This window comes from Petromyzon marinus, assembly GCF_048934315.1.
Source record: "Petromyzon marinus isolate PM22_M1 ecotype Great Lakes invasive population chromosome 69 unlocalized genomic scaffold, UKy_Petmar_22M1.pri1.0 chr69_unloc.2, whole genome shotgun sequence".
In the NCBI taxonomy this organism is placed as follows: domain Eukaryota; kingdom Metazoa; phylum Chordata; class Hyperoartia; order Petromyzontiformes; family Petromyzontidae; genus Petromyzon; species Petromyzon marinus.
The window spans coordinates 140,569-159,015 of NW_027422602.1; the positions used below are offsets into that span (position 1 = coordinate 140,569).

General features: G+C 53.5%; 1 protein-coding gene across 3 annotated transcripts in view; it reads left to right on the top strand.

The window, feature by feature from the left end:
• Nucleotides 1–368: 368 nt before the first annotated feature.
• Nucleotides 369–18,447, top strand: part of LOC142908079 (mitochondrial inner membrane protein OXA1L-like) — a 31,641-nt gene continuing 13,562 nt past the window's right edge. Inside the window, exons 1-7 of one of the 3 annotated variants that reach the window (XM_076058256.1) lie at nt 369–558; nt 2,743–2,931; nt 3,575–4,007; nt 5,775–5,918; nt 8,129–8,214; nt 8,871–8,996; nt 16,088–16,192. In XM_076058256.1, coding sequence (XP_075914371.1) covers nt 445–558; nt 2,743–2,931; nt 3,575–4,007; nt 5,775–5,918; nt 8,129–8,214; nt 8,871–8,996; nt 16,088–16,192 — 1,197 coding nt within the window. In that variant the 5' untranslated portion in view covers nt 369–444. Of the gene's footprint in view, nt 559–2,742; nt 2,932–3,574; nt 4,008–5,774; nt 5,919–8,128; nt 8,215–8,831; nt 8,997–16,087; nt 16,193–18,447 lie in introns of all 3 variants that reach the window. The other 2 variants (XM_076058254.1, XM_076058255.1) reach the window with 2 other exon arrangements.

Below are 18,447 nucleotides of genomic sequence, written 5' to 3' on the forward strand. Positions count from 1 at the left end.
GGGATATCACACAAACTCCACTCACTCTGTAGAACAGGGGGAGATCACACAAACTCCACTCACTCTGTAGAACAGGGTGAGATCACACAAACTCCACTCACTCACTGTAGAACAGGGGGAGATCACACAAACTCCACTCACTCACTCTGTAGAACAGGGGGAGATCACACAAACTCCACCCACTCTCACTGCAGACGTCATCCTCAACGGACGTGGTGACGTCAAACGCATATATCTACGTCATCCCGTACGCCCAGCACGTTTCGACGTCCGGCGTGCGTGCCGACGTCACTTCGTAATACCCCCTGACGCGTTGACGTCATCCAAAAAGTGCGTACTGACGTCACCCCATAATCCCTTCGTTGACGTGTTGACGTCACCGGCGTGCGTGCTGACGTCGCCTCGTGACCTCCCCCCTCCCCGCTGCGTGAGATTTCGAGCGTCATGGCGGCCTCCTTGGGCACGGGCGCGCGGCTTCCGCCCCGGGGCCTGCGACTCCTCGTGGCGATGGCCGCCTCGCCGCAGCAGCAGCAGCAGCGCCACCTCCTCCTCCTCCACGTGAGAACTCACGCCGACACCACCACCACCACGATGTCACCACCACCACGATGTCACCACCACCACCACGATGTCACCACCACCACGCTACCACCACGCTGCCACCACCACCACCACCACGATGTCACCACCACCACGCTACCACCACCACGATGTTACCACCACCACCACGCTGCCACCACCACCACGATGCCACCACCACCACCACGATGTCACCACCACCACCACCACCACGATGTCACCACCACCACCACGATGTCACCACCACCACCACGATGTCACCACCACCACCACGATGTCACCACCACCACCACGATGTCACCACCACCACCACGATGTCACCACCACCACCACCACGATGTCACCACCACCACGCTACCACCACCACGCTGCCACCACCACCACGCTGCTGCTACCGCCACCACCACGATGTCACCACCACGATGTCACCACCACCACGATGTCACCACCACCACCACGATGTCACCACCACCACCACCACCACGATGTCACCACCACCACGCCGACACCACCACCACCACGACTAACCCCACACTAACCCTGCACCACCACTAACCCTGCACCACCACTAACCCTGCACCACCACTAACCCTGCACCACCACCACTAACCCTGCACCACCACCACTAACCCCACACTAACCCTGCACCACCACCACTAACCCCACACTAACCCTGCACCACCACCACTAACCCTGCACCACCACTAACCCTGCACCACCACCACTAACCCTGCACCACCACTAACCCTGCACCACCACCACTAACCCTGCACCACCACCACCACTAACCCAACACTAACCCTTCACCACCATCACTAACCCTGCACCACCACCATTAACCCTGCACCACCACCACTAACTCTGCACCACCACTAACCCTGCACCACCACTAACCCTGCACCACCACCACTAACCCTGCACCACCACCACTAACCCTGCACCACCACCACTAACCCCACACTAACCCTGCACCACCACTAACCCTGCACCACCACTAACCCTGCACCACCACTAACCCTGCACCACCACCACTAACCCTGCACCACCACTAACCCTGCACCACCACTAACCCTGCACCACCACTAACCCTGCACCACCACCACCACTAACCCTTCACCACCACCACTAACCCTGCACCACCACCACTAACCCTGCACCACCACTAACCCTGCACCACCACCACTAACCCCACACTAACCCTGCACCACCACTAACTCTACACTAACCCTGCACCACCACCACTAACCCTGCACCACCACCACTAACCCTGCACCACCACCACTAACCCCACACTAACCCTGCACCACCACCACTAACCCTGCACCACCACCACCACTAACCCCACACTAACCCTGCACCACCACCACTAACCCCACACTAACCCTTCACCACCACCATCACTAACCCTGTACCACCACCACTAACCCCTGCACTAACCCCAACCCCTAACTCTAACCCCTAGCCATTACCCTAGCCCTAACACAACCCTAACCCTTAACCCCTAGCCAACACCCTAACACAACGCTAACAACACCCTGATCACTAACCGCTAGCCATTACCTTAATACAACCCTACCACAACACCTACAACACCTACCACAACCCCTACCACAACCCCTACCACAACCTCCACCACAGCCCCTACCACAACACCTACCACAACACCTACCACAACCCCTACCACAACCCCCACCACAGCCCCTACCACAACACCTACCACAATACCCACCACAACACCTACCACAACACCTACCACAACACCCACCACAACCCCTACCACAACACCCACCACAACACCCACCACAACACCCACCACAACACCTACCCCAACCCCTACCACAACCCCCACCACAATCCCCACCGCAACACCTACCCCAACCCCTACCACAACACCTACCACAACCCCCACCACAACCCCCACCACAGCCCCTACCACAACAACTGCCACAACACCTACCGCAACACCTACCACAACCCCCACCACAACACCCACAACAACCCCCACCACAACCCCAACCACAGCCCCCACCACAACAACCCCACCACAACCCCCACAACAACCCCTACCACAACCCCCACCACAACAACCCCACCACAACCCCCACCACAGCCCTCCACCGACCTATCCGCGACCCCTGACCCCTGCCGTGGCGTGTCCTGCAGGTGTGCCGATGTGTGCCGGCGTTACCGGGCCGCTCCGGCCAGCGTGGGCCGTGGGGGCCGTGGAGGGGGGCCCAGGCCCTGTGGAGGGGGGCCCAGGCCCCGTGGAGGGGGGCCCAGGCCCCGTGGAGGCCCCACGGCCGACCCGTCACCTGCGCCGTCCGATACGGCGGCTCCACCCCCACCGCGCAGGTGCCCCCCAGCCCCCCACCCCCCCCAGCCCTCTTATCCGCAGCTCCTCCTCTTATCCGCCGCCCCTCGTATCTGCCACCCATCTTATCCGCCACGCGTCCTCTCATCCGCCGTCACTGTTATATGCCGCGCCTCTTATTGCCGCACCCCTTATCCGCACCTCCTCTTATCCGCCGCGGCTCCTCTTATCTGCCACCCCTCCTGTTATCCGCCACAGCTCCTCTCATCCCCTACACCTCCTCTTGTCCATCGCTCCTCTCATCTTATCCGCCACGCCTCTTATCCACACCTCCTCATATCCGCCGCCCCTCGTATATCTGCAACCCATTTTATCCGCCACGCGTCCTCTTATCCGCCACACGTCCTCTTATCCGCCACACGTCCTCTTATCCGCCACACGTCCTCTTATCCGCCACACGCCCTCTTGTCCGCCACACCCCTTATTCACGCCTCCTCTTATCCGCCACAGCTCCTCTTATCTGCCATTCCTCTTATCCGCCACATCACTCTCCTCTTATCCGCCACGCCTCCTCTTATCCACACCTCCTATTATCCGCCACGTCACCCTCCTTTTTATCCGCCACACCCCCCCCTCCTCTCATCCGCAAAACAGCCGCTCGTTTTTTGCCCCTCCCCCCCCCAGCAGATGGCGACTACTACTACTACTACGACTACTACGACTACTACTACGACTACTACAACAGACACAACGTCAGCGACGTCGCCGGCAGCGGCGTCGTCAGCGGCGGCGGCGTCAGCGGCGGCGGCGGCGGCGTCTCCCGTGACGGACGGAGGGGCGGCCGACATGGCCGTGGTCTTGGGGGTCGGCGGTCACGGGGGAGACTCTGCGATGGAGGTGCTGGGGGGGGCGGCGGCGGCGGGAGGAGGAGGAGGAGGAGTGGAGGGGGCCCAGGCGGCGCTGGAGGGGGTCCTGTCGGCGGGAGCCGCAGGCCTGCCCGAGGCCACGATGGCCGAGCTGGGCCTGGGGGCGGCCACGCCCGTGGGGTTGGTGCAGAACTTGCTGGAGAGCCTCCACCTGGACCTGGGCCTGCCCTGGTGGGGCGCCATCGTCACTGGTGGGTCTTGCCCTGCGTGTGTCTGTGTGTGTGTGTGTACCGTGTGTGTGTGTGTGTACCGTGTGTGTGTGTGCTGCACGTGTGTGTGTGTGTGTGTACCGTGTGTGTGTATCGTGTGTGTGTACCGTGTGTGTGTATCGTGTGTGTGTGTGTACTGTGTGTGTATGTACCGTGTGTGTGTGTGAGTACCGTGTGTATGTGTACCGTGTGTGTGTACCGTGTGTGTGTGTGTGTGAGTACCGTGCGTGTGTGTACCGTGTGTGTACCGTGTGTGTGTGTACCGTGTGTGTACGGTGTGTGTGTGTACCGTGTGTGTGTACCGTGTGTGTGTGTGTACCGTGTGTGTGTACCGTGTGTGTGTGTGTACCGTGTGTGTGTGTACCGTGTGTGTGTGTGTGTGTACCGTGTGTGTGTGTACCGTGTGTGTGTGTGTGTACCGTGTGTGTGTGTGTGTACCGTGTGTGTGTGTGTACCGTGTGTGTGTACCGTGTGTGTGTGTACCGTGTGTGTGTGTGTACCGTGTGTGTGTGTGTGTGTGTACCGTGTGTGTGTGTGCGTGCGTGTGTGTGTGTGTACCGTGTGTGTGTGTACCGTGCGTGTGTGTGTGTGTGTGTGTACCGTGTGTGTGTGTGTACCGTGTGTGTGTGTGTACCGTGTGTGTGTGTGTACCGTGTGTGTGTGTGTACCGTGTGTGTGTGTGTACCGTGTGTGTGTGCACCGTGTGTGTGTGTGTACCGTGTGTGTGTGTACCGTGTGTGTGTGCCGTGTGTGTGTGTACCGTGTGTGTGTGTACCGTGTGTGTGTGAGTACCGTGTGTGTGTACCGTGTGTGTGTGTACCGTGTGTGTGTGTGTACCGTGTGTGTGTGTACCGTGTGTGTGTGAGTACCGTGTGTGTGTGTGTGTACCGTGTGTGTGTGTACCGTGTGTGTGTGTGTACCGTGTGTGTGTGAGTACCGTGTGTGTGTGTACCGTGTGTGTGTGTGTGTACCGTGTGTGTGTGTGTGTACCGTGTGTGTGTGTACCGTGTGTGTGTACCGTGTGTACCGTGTGTGTGTGTGTACCGTGTGTGTGTGTGTACCGTGTGTGTGTGTACCGTGTGTGTGTGAGTACCGTGTGTGTGTGTGTACCGTGTGTGTGTGTGTGTACCGTGTGTGTGTATGTGTACCGTGTGTGTGTGTGAGTACCGTGTGTGTGTGTGTACCGTGTGTGTGTGTGTGTACCGTGTGTGTGTGTACCGTGTGTGTGTACCGTGTGTGCGTGTGCGTGTGTGTGTACCGTGTGTGTGTACCGTGTGTGTGTACCGTGTGTGTGTGTGTACCGTGTGTGTGTGTACCGTGTGTGTGTACCGTGTGTGTGTGTGTACAGTGCGTGTGTGTGTGTACCGTGTGTGTGTGTGTACCGTGTGTGTGTATACCGTGTGTGTGTGTGTGCGTGTGTGTGCTGCACGTGTGTGTGTGTGTGTACCGTGTGTGTGTGTGTACTGTGTGTGTGTGTGTACCGTGCGTGTGTGTGTGTACTGTGTGTGTGTGTGTGTACCGTGTGTGTGTGTGTGTATTGTGTGTGTGTATTGTGTGTGTGTGTGTACCGTGTGTGTGTGTGTGTACCGTGTGTGTGTGTGTGTACCATGCGTGTGTGTGTACCGTGTGTGTACCGTGTGTGTGTGAGTACCGTGTGTGTGTGAGTACCGTGTGTGTGTGTACCGTGTGTGTGTTAGTACCGTGTGTGTGTGAGTACCGTGTGTGTGTGTACCGTGCTGTGTACTGCAGGCACGCTGCTGGTGCGGCTGCTTGTGTTCCCGCTCATGGTGAAGGGGCAGCGTGAGGCCGCCAAGCTGAACAACTTCGCACCGCAGCTCATGCAGCTCAACAAGAGCATGACGGACGCCAAGAACTCGGGCAACCAGTTCGAGTGTGAGTGGCGGTGGTGGTGGGGGTGGTGGTGACGGTGGTGGTGGCGGTGGTGACGGTGGTGACGGTGGTGACGGTGGTGACGGTGGTGGTGGCAGTGGTGGTAACAGTGGTGGTGGCGGTGGTGGTAACGTTGGTGGTGGCGGTGGTGGTGACGGTGGTGATGGTGGTGGTGGCGGTGGTGGTGGTGATGATGATGGTGGCAGTGGTCACGGTGGTGGTGGCGGTGGTGGTGGTGGTGGTAACGGTGACGGTGGTAGTGACGGTGGTGGTAACGGTGGTGGTGACATTGGTGGTGGCGGTGATGGTGGTGGGGGACGGTGGTGGTGATGGTGACGGTGGCGGTGGTGGTGACGGTGACGGTGGTGGAGACGGTGGTGGTGGTGGCGGTGGCGGTGACGGTGGTGGCTGTGACGGTGGTGGTGGTGACGGTAGTGGTGACGGTGGTGGTGGTGACGGTGGCGGTGACGATGGTGGTGGTGGTGGTGACGGTAGTGGTGACGGTGTTGGCGACAGCCAGATTTGTCGAGAAGTCGTCTTACTGTTTCGTTCCTTGTATCGAGGCGTAGATGTGGTGTCCTCGCTTCTGCGCTGCAGAGATTACCGTTGGCAGGGCTATTTTAATAAACACAATAGGCATGAAGACCAGGTTGACAGGGCCTGCATAATGCACACACATAATGCGCACTGCCTCCGTCATCCGCCCATGCCACGTTACGTTAACGCGACAACCCTTACCAGCTGTCTCGTGCCGGGCTCGTGGCGGGCTTCAACGATGCAACGTTACGTACATTTTGCTTGGTTCTTGCGGTAAAGTCGCCACCACGTAGAAGGGAAACAATGAAATAACACGAATATAAAACGATAAAATTCTCACGACGTTTCGACTGCAACACGAGAAGCAATCATCATCATCAGGTGTGAAAACCAGAGCGAGAAAATTTTCTTGCTGTGAAAACCACAGCGAGACTGCAACACAAGAAGCAATCATCATCAGGTGTGAAAACCACAGCAGGAAAATTTTCTTGCTGTGAAAACCACAGCGAGACTGCAACACGAGAAGCAATCATCATCATCATCATCAGGTGTGAAAACCACAGCGAGAAAATTTTCTTGCTGTGAAAACCACAGCGAGACTGCAACACGAGAAGCAATCATCATCAGGTGTGAAAACCACAGCGAGAAAATTTTCTTGCTGTGAAAACCACAGCGAGAAAATTTTCTTGCTGTGAAAACCACAGCGAGACTGCAACACGAGAAGCAATCATCATCAGGTGTGAAAACCACAGCGAGAAAATTTTCTTGCTGTGAAAACCACAGCGAGACTGCAACACGAGAAGCAATCATCATCAGGTGTGAAAACCACAGCGAGAAAATTTTCTTGCTGTGAAAACCACAGCGAGAAAATTTTCTTGCTGTGAAAACCACAGCGAGACTGCAACACGAGAAGCAATCATCATCATCATCAGGTGTGAAAACCACAGCAGGAAAATTTTGTTGCTGTGGTTTTCACACCTGATGATGATTGCTTCTCGTGTTGCAATCGAAACGTCGTGAGAATTTTATCGTTTTATATTTTTCATATTTTATTGTTTCCCTTCTACGTGGTGGTGACTTTACCGTAAGAACCAAGATTATAATAAAAATATTGTTTTATATTTTTATTATTTTATTGTGTCCCTTCTACGTGGTGACTTTACCGGAAGAACCAAGAATATAATACAAATATTGTTTTATATTTTTTTTATTTTATCGTTTCCCTTCTACGTGGTGACTTTACCGAAAGAACCAAGAATATAATAAAAATATTGTTTTATATTTTTATTATTTTATTGTTTCCCTTCTACGTGGTGGTGACTTTACCCACCTGATGATGATTGCTGCTTGTGTTGCAGTCGAAACGTCGTGAGAATTTTATCGTTTCATTTTTTTTATTATTTTATCGTTCCCCTTCTACGTTGGTGGTGACTTTAACCGAAAGAACCAAGGCTGTGAATCCCTGCGGTCGCGAAAGCTTTAAATCAAAATTTAGACTCATTCTCGCGATGTAACCCCCCGACAAAACCTCCGCCGTGTGGCTCCATCGTCGACGCCGTAGGACGTCCCCGGAGGGGGGGGGGGGCCCCCCACCCCCCCCCCCACCCCGGGGGGCGCCCCCGAAGGTCGCGAGGTCGAATCTGAACGCGCGTCCCCCTCCGCGTGTCCGCGCGCAGTCTCCAAGGCGCACACGGAGCTGACTTCCTTTTACAAGAAGCACAAGATCAACCCTCTCAAGTGCTTCCTCGTGCCAATGGTTCAGGTGTGTGTGCCCGCGCCCGCGGGGTAAATCATTGCCGCCGGGGAGGCGAAGGCCCTCCCTCCGCCCCCCCCCCCTAGCTGAGACCAGGCCACTGTGGGTTTTAATGGCGTCCTGGGTGTACACCCACCACCAGAGTGGAAGAATGGCAGGCGCAACTTACAGATGACAAGTCGATGGTCAGAGTGCAGATCAGCTCCACGGGAGGTCCTGGTGTCAAGGACATGGACTCGCATCCGTCACTATGTAGTCCAGCAGGTGTGATAGTGCAGCGGTCAGCGACACGCCGCGCTACGAACCCGGCCGCCCGAGTTCGACTCCCGCTCACGGCCGACACCGGTGACGATTGTCCGAACCGGCGCTGGGGTTCTCCCCCTAGGTCGACTCGGCCTCAAATGAGTAACCCCCGGTGCGGTGTGTGTGTGTGTAAAAATTAAAAATTAAAAAAGTGAAAAAAAAAACGTCGCCCTCCTTGGGGAGACAAAGGCGGCCGGGCGTGGTGCCGACCCCCCACCCCCGCCGGCCTTCGTTGCCGCTCCCCTTTCCGGCGCTCGCCCCCGACAGCCCGCCGAGACGGCACGGGCGACCTTTGCCTCGCTGACGTCGCCGCCCACCTCCAGATGCCGATCTTCCTGTCCTTCTTCATGGCGCTGAGGAAGATGGCCGAGCTGCCCGTGCCCAGCATGGAGACTGGCGGCGCCCTCTGGTTCCTGGACCTCACGGCGGCGGATCCCCTCTACCTGCTGCCCGTCGCCTCCACGCTCACCATGCTGGCCGTGCTGGAGGTCAGTCGCAGCGCCAATCCCCGTCACGCTCGCCAACGCGGGGTGGGGAGGGCGCGCCACGGACTGTCACCCCCAACCCTGTTCTATAGAGTGTCAGTGAGTGGAGTTTGTGTGATCTCCTCCCCCTGTTCTACAGAGTGAGTGGAGTTTGTGTGATCTCCCCCTGTTCTACGGAGTGAGTGAGTGGAGTTTGTGTGATCTCCTCCCCCTGTTCTACAGAGTGAGTGAGTGGAGTTTGTGTGTTCTCTCCCCCTGTTCTACAGAGTGATTGAGTGGAGTTTGTGTGATCTCCCCCTGTTATACAGAGTGAGTGAGTGGAGTTTGTGTGATCTCCTCCCCCTGTTCTACAGAGTGAGTAAGTGGAGTTTGTGTGATCTCCTCCCCCTGTTCTATAGAGTGAGTGGAGTTTGTGTGATCTCCTCCCCCTGTTCTACAGAGTGAGTGAGTGGAGTTTGTGTGTTCTCTCCCCCTGTTCTACAGAGTGATTGAGTGGAGTTTGTGTGATCTCCCCCTGTTATACAGAGTGAGTAGAGTTTGTGTGATCTCCTCCCCCTGTTCTACAGAGTGAGTGAGTGGAGTTTGTGTGATCTCTCCCCCTGTTCTACAGAGTGAGTGGAGTTTGTGTGATCTCCTCCCCCTGTTGTACAGAGTGAGTGAGTGGAGTTTGTGTGATCTCCCCCTGTTATACAGAATGAGTGAGTGGAGTTTGTGTGTTCTCTCCCCCTGTTCTAGAGAGTGAGTGGAGTTTGTGTGATCTCCTCCCCCTGTTCTATAGAGTGAGTGGAGTTTGTGTGATCTCCTCCCCCTGTTCTACAGAGTGAGTGGAGTTTGTGTGATCTCCCCCTGTTCTACGGAGTGAGTGAGTGGAGTTTGTGTGATCTCCTCCTGTTCTACAGAGTGAGTGAGTGGAGTTTGTGTGTTCGCTCCCCCTGTTCTACAGAGTGAGTGGAGTTTGTGTGATCTCCTCCCCCTGTTCTATAGAGTGAGTGGAGTTTGTGTGATCTCCTCCCCCTGTTCTACAGAGTGAGTGGAGTTTGTGTGATCTCCCCCTGTTCTACGGAGTGAGTGAGTGGAGTTTGTGTGATCTCCTCCCCCTGTTCTATAGAGTGAGTGTTGGAGTTTGTGTGATCTCCCCCTGTTCTACAGAGTGAGTGAGTGGAGTTTGTGTGATCTCCCCCTGTTCTACAGAGCGAGTGGAGTTTGTGTGATCTCCCCCTGTTCTACGGAGTGAGTGAGTGGAGTTTGTGTGATCTCCCCCTGTTCTACAGAGTGAGTGAGTGGAGTTTGTGTGTTCGCTCCCCCTGTTCTACAGAGTGAGTGGAGTTTGTGTGATCTCCTCCCCCTGTTCTATAGTGAGTGAGTGGAGTTTGTGTGATCTCCCTCTGTTCTACAGAGTGAGTGAGTGGAGTTTGTGTGATCTCCTCCCCCTGTTCTATAGAGTGAGTGAGTGGAGTTTGTGTGATCTCCCCCTGTTCTACAGAGTGAGTGGAGTTTGTGTGATCTCCTCCCCCTGTTCTACAGAGTGAGTGAGTGAGTGGAGTTTGTGTGATCTCCCCCTGTTCTACGGAGTGAGTGGAGTTTGTGTGATCTCCCCCTGTTCTACAGAGTGAGTGGAGTTTGTGTGATCTCCCCCTGTTCTACAGAGTGAGTGGAGTTTGTGTGATCTCTCCCCCTGTTCTACAGAGTGAGTGGAGTTTGTGTGATCTCCCCCTGTTCTACGAAGTGAGTGGAGTTTGTGTGATCTCCTCCCTTTGTTCTACAGAGTGAGTGGAGTTTGTGTGATCTCCCCTTGTTCTACAGAGTGAGTGGAGTTTGTGTGATCTCCCCCTGTTCTACAGAGTGAGTGAGTGGAGTTTGCGTGATCTCTCCCCCTGTTCTACAGAGTGATTGAGTGGAGTTTGTGTGATCTCCCCCTGTTCTACAGAGTGAGTGAGTGGAGTTTGCGTGATCTCCCCCTGTTCTACAGAGTGAGTGAGTGGAGTTTGTGTGATCTCCTCCCCCTGTTCTATAGAGTGAGTGAGTGGAGTTTGTGTGATCTCCCCCTGTTCTACAGAGTGAGTGGAGTTTGTGTGATCTCCTCCCCCTCTTCTACAGAGTGAGTGAGTGTAGTTTGTGTGATCTCATCCCCCTGTTCTACAGAGTGAGTGAGTGGAGTTTGTGTGATCTCCTCCCCCTGTTCTACAGAGTGAGTGAGTAGAGTTTGTGTGATCTCATCCCCCTGTTCTACAGAGTGAGTGAGTGGAGTTTGTGTGATCTCCTCCCCCTGTTCTACAGAGTGAGTGGAGTTTGTGTGATCTCCCCATGTTCTACAGTTTGAGTGAGTGGAGTTTGTGTGATCTCCCCCTGTTCTACAGAGTGAGTGAGTGGAGTTTGTGTGATCTCCCCCTGTTCTACAGAGTGAGTGAGTGGAGTTTGTGTGATCTCCCCCTGTTCTACAGAGTGAGTGAGTGGAGTTTGTGTGATCTCCCCCTGTTCTACAGAGTGAGTGAGTGAAGTTTGTGTGATCTCCCCCTGTCCTACAGAGCGAGTGAGTGGACTTTGTGTGATCTCCCCCTGTTCTACAGAGTGAGTGAGTGGAGTTTGTGTGATCTCCCCCTGTCCTACAGAGCGAGTGGAGTTTGTGTGATCTCCCCCTGTTCTACAGAGTGAGTGAGTGGAGTTTGTGTGATCTCCCCCTGTTCTACAGAGTGAGTGAGTGAAGTTTGTGTGATCTCCCCCTGTTCTACAGAGTGAGTGAGTGGAGTTTGTGTGATCTCCCCCTGTCCTACAGAGCGAGTGAGTGGACTTTGTGTGATCTCCCCCTGTTCTATAGAGTGAGTGAGTGGAGTTTGTATGATCTCCCCCTGTTCTACAGAGTGAGTGAGTGGAGTGTGTGTGATCTCCCCCTGTCCTACAGAGTGAGTGGAGTTTGTGTGATCTCTCCCCCTGTTCTACAGAGTGAGTGGAGTTTGTGTGATCTCCTCCCCCTGTTCTATAGTGAGTGAGTGGAGTTTGTGTGATCTCCCTCTGTTCTACAGAGTGAGTGAGTGGAGTTTGTGTGATCTCCTCCCCCTGTTCTATAGAGTGAGTGAGTGGAGTTTGTGTGATCTCCCCCTGTTCTACAGAGTGAGTGGAGTTTGTGTGATCTCCTCCCCCTGTTCTACAGAGTGAGTGAGTGAGTGGAGTTTGTGTGATCTCTCCCCCTGTTCTACAGAGTGAGTGGAGTTTGTGTGATTTCCCCCTGTTCTACAGAGTGAGTGGAGTTGGTGTGATCTCCCCCTGTTCTACAGAGTGAGTGGAGTTTGTGTGATCTCCCCCTGTTCTACGAAGTGAGTGGAGTTTGTGTGATCTCCTCCCTTTGTTCTACAGAGTGAGTGGAGTTTGTGTGATCTCCCCTTGTTCTACAGAGTGAGTGGAGTTTGTGTGATCTCCCCCTGTTCTACAGAGTGAGTGAGTGGAGTTTGCGTGATCTCTCCCCCTGTTCTACAGAGTGATTGAGTGGAGTTTGTGTGATCTCCCCCTGTTCTACAGAGTGAGTGAGTGGAGTTTGCGTGATCTCCCCCTGTTCTACAGAGTGAGTGAGTGGAGTTTGTGTGATCTCCTCCCCCTGTTCTATAGAGTGAGTGAGTGGAGTTTGTGTGATCTCCCCCTGTTCTACAGAGTGAGTGGAGTTTGTGTGATCTCCTCCCCCTCTTCTACAGAGTGAGTGAGTGTAGTTTGTGTGATCTCATCCCCCTGTTCTACAGAGTGAGTGAGTGGAGTTTGTGTGATCTCCTCCCCCTGTTCTACAGAGTGAGTGAGTGGAGTTTGTGTGATCTCCCCCTGTTCTACAGAGTGAGTGGAGTTTGTGTGATCTCCTCCCCCTCTTCTACAGAGTGAGTGAGTGTAGTTTGTGTGATCTCATCCCCCTGTTCTACAGAGTGAGTGAGTGGAGTTTGTGTGATCTCCTCCCCCTGTTCTACAGAGTGAGTGAGTAGAGTTTGTGTGATCTCATCCCCCTGTTCTACAGAGTGAGTGAGTGGAGTTTGTGTGATCTCCTCCCCCTGTTCTACAGAGTGAGTGGAGTTTGTGTGATCTCCCCATGTTCTACAGTTTGAGTGAGTGGAGTTTGTGTGATCTCCCCCTGTTCTACAGAGTGAGTGAGTGGAGTTTGTGTGATCTCCCCCTGTTCTACAGAGTGAGTGAGTGGAGTTTGTGTGATCTCCCCCTGTTCTACAGAGTGAGTGAGTGGAGTTTGTGTGATCTCCCCCTGTTCTACAGAGTGAGTGAGTGAAGTTTGTGTGATCTCCCCCTGTCCTACAGAGCGAGTGAGTGGACTTTGTGTGATCTCCCCCTGTTCTACAGAGTGAGTGAGTGGAGTTTGTGTGATCTCCCCCTGTCCTACAGAGCGAGTGGAGTTTGTGTGATCTCCCCCTGTTCTACAGAGTGAGTGAGTGGAGTTTGTGTGATCTCCCCCTGTTCTACAGAGTGAGTGAGTGAAGTTTGTGTGATCTCCCCCTGTTCTACAGAGTGAGTGAGTGGAGTTTGTGTGATCTCCCCCTGTCCTACAGAGCGAGTGAGTGGACTTTGTGTGATCTCCCCCTGTTCTATAGAGTGAGTGAGTGGAGTTTGTATGATCTCCCCCTGTTCTACAGAGTGAGTGAGTGGAGTGTGTGTGATCTCCCCCTGTCCTACAGAGTGAGTGGAGTTTGTGTGATCTCTCCCCCTGTTCTACAGAGTGAGTGGAGTTTGTGTGATCTCCCCCTGTTCTACAGAGTGAGTGAGTGGAGTTTGTGTGATCTCTCCCTGTTCTACAGAGTGAGTGAGTGGAGTTTGTGTGATCTCCCCCTGTCCTACAGAGCGAGTGAGTGGACTTTGTGTGATCTCCCCCTGTTCTACAGAGTGAGTGAGTAGAGTTTGTGTGATCTCCCCCTGTTCTACAGAGTGAGTGGAGTTTTGTGATCTCCCCCTGTTCTACAGAGTGAGTGAGTGGAGTTTGTGTGATCTCTCCCTGTTCTACAGAGTGAGTGAGTGGAGTTTGTGTGATCTCCCCCTGTCCTACAGAGCAAGTGAGTGGACTTTGTGTGATCTCCCCCTGTTCTACAGAGTGAGTGAGTAGAGTTTGTGTGATCTCCCCCTGTTCTACAGAGTGAGTGGAGTTTTGTGATCTCCCCCTGTTCTACAGAGTGAGTGAGTGGAGTTTGTGTGATCTCTCCCTGTTCTACAGAGTGAGAGTGAGTGGAGTTTGTGTGATCTCCCCCTGTCCTACAGAGCGAGTGGAGTCTGTGTGATCTCCCCCTGTTCTACAGAGTGAGTGGAGTTTGTGTGATCTCCCCCTGTTCTACAGAGTGAGTGAGTGGAGTTTGTGTGATCTCCCCCTGTTCTACAGAGTGAGTGAGTGGAGTTTGTGTGATCTCCCCCTGTTCTACAGAGTGAGTGAGTGGAGTTTGTGTGATCCCCCCCTGTTCTACAGAGTGAGTGTAGTTTGTGCGATCTCCCCCTGTTCTACAGAGTGAGTGAGTGAAGTTTGTGTGATCTCCCCCTGTTCTACAGAGTGAGTGGAGTTTGTGTGATCTCTCCCCTGTTCTACAGAGTAAGTGGAGTTTGTGTGATCTCTCCCTGTTCTACAGAGTGAGTGAGTGGAGTTTGTGTGATCTATCCCCCTGTTCTACAGAGTGAGTGGAGATTGTGTGATCTCCCCCTGTTCTACAGAGTGAGTGGAGTTTGTGTGATCTCCCCCTGTTCTACAGAGCGAGTGGAGTTTGTGTGATCTCCCCCTGTTCTACAGAGTGAGTGTAGTTTGTGCGATCTCCCCCTGTTCTACAGAGTGAGTGAGTAGAGTTTGTGTGATCTCCCCCTGTTCTACAGAGTGAGTGGAGTTTTGTGATCTCCCCCTGTTCTACAGAGTGAGTGAGTGGAGTTTGTGTGATCTCTCCCTGTTCTACAGAGTGAGTGAGTGGAGTTTGTGTGATCTCCCCCTGTCCTACAGAGCAAGTGAGTGGACTTTGTGTGATCTCCCCCTGTTCTACAGAGTGAGTGAGTAGAGTTTGTGTGATCTCCCCCTGTTCTACAGAGTGAGTGGAGTTTTGTGATCTCCCCCTGTTCTACAGAGTGAGTGAGTGGAGTTTGTGTGATCTCTCCCTGTTCTACAGAGTGAGAGTGAGTGGAGTTTGTGTGATCTCCCCCTGTCCTACAGAGCGAGTGGAGTCTGTGTGATCTCCCCCTGTTCTACAGAGTGAGTGGAGTTTGTGTGATCTCCCCCTGTTCTACAGAGTGAGTGAGTGGAGTTTGTGTGATCTCCCCCTGTTCTACAGAGTGAGTGAGTGGAGTTTGTGTGATCTCCCCCTGTTCTACAGAGTGAGTGAGTGGAGTTTGTGTGATCCCCCCCTGTTCTACAGAGTGAGTGTAGTTTGTGCGATCTCCCCCTGTTCTACAGAGTGAGTGAGTGAAGTTTGTGTGATCTCCCCCTGTTCTACAGAGTGAGTGGAGTTTGTGTGATCTCTCCCCTGTTCTACAGAGTAAGTGGAGTTTGTGTGATCTCTCCCTGTTCTACAGAGTGAGTGAGTGGAGTTTGTGTGATCTATCCCCCTGTTCTACAGAGTGAGTGGAGATTGTGTGATCTCCCCCTGTTCTACAGAGTGAGTGGAGTTTGTGTGATCTCCCCCTGTTCTACAGAGCGAGTGGAGTTTGTGTGATCTCCCCCTGTTCTACAGAGTGAGTGGAGTTTGTGTGATCTCTCCCCTGTTCTACAGAGTGAGTGGAGTTTGTGTGATCTCTCCCCTGTTCTACAGAGTGAGTGGAGTTTGTGTAATCTCCCCCTGTTCTACAGAGTGAGTGGAGTTTGTGTGATCTCTCCTCCTGTCCTGCGTGGGGTTTCCTCCGGGTTTCTCCGGCTTCCCCTCCTCCCGTAGCTAAACCCCGGCACCCACAGTGGAACTTGCTATAGGCCACAACCCACCCCACCCCCAACGCCAGCTACCTCAACGGTGACATGTCTGCTCTCCCCGCTGCTGCGACGCGGCCGTCCGGGGGAAAATCTGGCAGGAGACTTTCGGTGAGGCTGCCCCTGGGACTTGACGTGGAGTAATTTAGCCCTGCGTCCTCTCTGCTCTCTCATCTCTCTCTCTCTCCAGCTGGGAGCTGAGACAGGAGTGGACAACCCCAACTACAAGGCCATGAAGAACGTGTTCCGCATCGTCCCCATCGTCATCCTGCCGCTCGTCGCTTCCTTCCCCACCGTGAGTGTCGGGACGCGGACGTCACAGCCGACACGCAGCCACAACGCACACACACACACACAACCATCACACACACACACACACAACCATCACACACACACACACAACCATCACACACACACACACAACCATCACACACACACACAACCATCACACACACACAACCATCACACACACACAACCATCACACACACACACACACAACCATCACACACACACACAACCATCACACACACAACCATCACACACACACACACACAACCATCACACACACACAACCATCACACACACACACACAACCATCACACACACACAACCATCACACACACACAACCATCACACACACACAACCATCACACACAACCATCACACACACACAACCATCACACACACACAACCATCACACACACACAGCCATCACACACACACAACCATCACACACACACAGCCATCACACACACACAGCCATCGCACACACACAACCATCACACACACACAACCATCACACACACACACAACCATCACACACACACAACTAACACGCAGCCACAACGCACACACACGCAGCCACAACGCACACACACACAACCATCACACACACACACGCACACACACACACAACCATCACACACACACAACCACAACGCACACACACAACCATCACACACACACAGCCATCACACACACACACAACCATCACACACACACACAACCATCACACACATGCAACCAACACACAACCACAACACACACACACACACGCAACCATCACACATACACACAACCATCACACACACACACAACCATCACACAAACACACAACCATCACACACACACACAACCATCACACACACACAACCATCACACACACACAACCATCACACAAACACACACCCATCACACACACACAACCATCACACACACACAACCATCACACACACACACAACCATCACACACACACACAACCATCACACACACACACAACCATCACACACACAAACATCACACACACACAACCATCACACATACACACAACCATCACACATACACACACAACCATCACACATACACACACAACCATCACACACACACACAACCAACACGCAACCACACCACACACACACAACCATCACACACAACCACAACCACAACGCACACACACACACGACCATCACACACACAACCAACACGCAACCACAACACACACACACAACCATCACACACAACCACACACACAACCACAACGCACACACACACACACACAACCATCACACACACAACCACAATGCACACACACAACCATCACACTCACACAACCATCACACACACAACCATCACACACACACACACACAACAACCACACACAACAATCACACACACACAACCATCACACACACAACTATCACACACAACCATCACACACACACAACCATCGCACACACACACACGCAGCCACAACGCACACACAACCATCACACACACACAACCAACACGCAACCACAACACACACACACACAACCATCACACACACAACCATCACACACAACCATCATACACAACCAACACGCAACCACATCACACACACACAGCCATCACACACACAACCACAATGCACACACAACCATCACACACACACAACCATCACACACACACACAACCATCACACACAACCATCACACACACAACCACAACGCACACACACACATATCCATCACACACACAACCATCACACACAACCATCACACACAACCATCACACACACACACAACCGCCACAACGCACACACACACACACAACCATCTCACACACACACACAACCATCACACACACACAACCATCACACACACCCACAACCATCACACACACACAACCATCACACACACACAACCATCACACACACCCACAACCATCACACACACACAACCATCACACACACACAACCATCACATACAACCATCACACAAACACAACCATCACACACACACACAACCAACACGCAACCACCATCACACACAACCATCACACACACACACAACCATCACACACACACACACACAACCATTACACACACACACACAAGAACCATCACACACACGCACACACAACAACCACACACAACAATCACACACACACAACCATCACACACACACAACTATCACACACACAACCATCACACACACACAACCATCACACACACACACGCAGCCACAACGCACACACAACCATCACACACACACACAACCATCACACACAC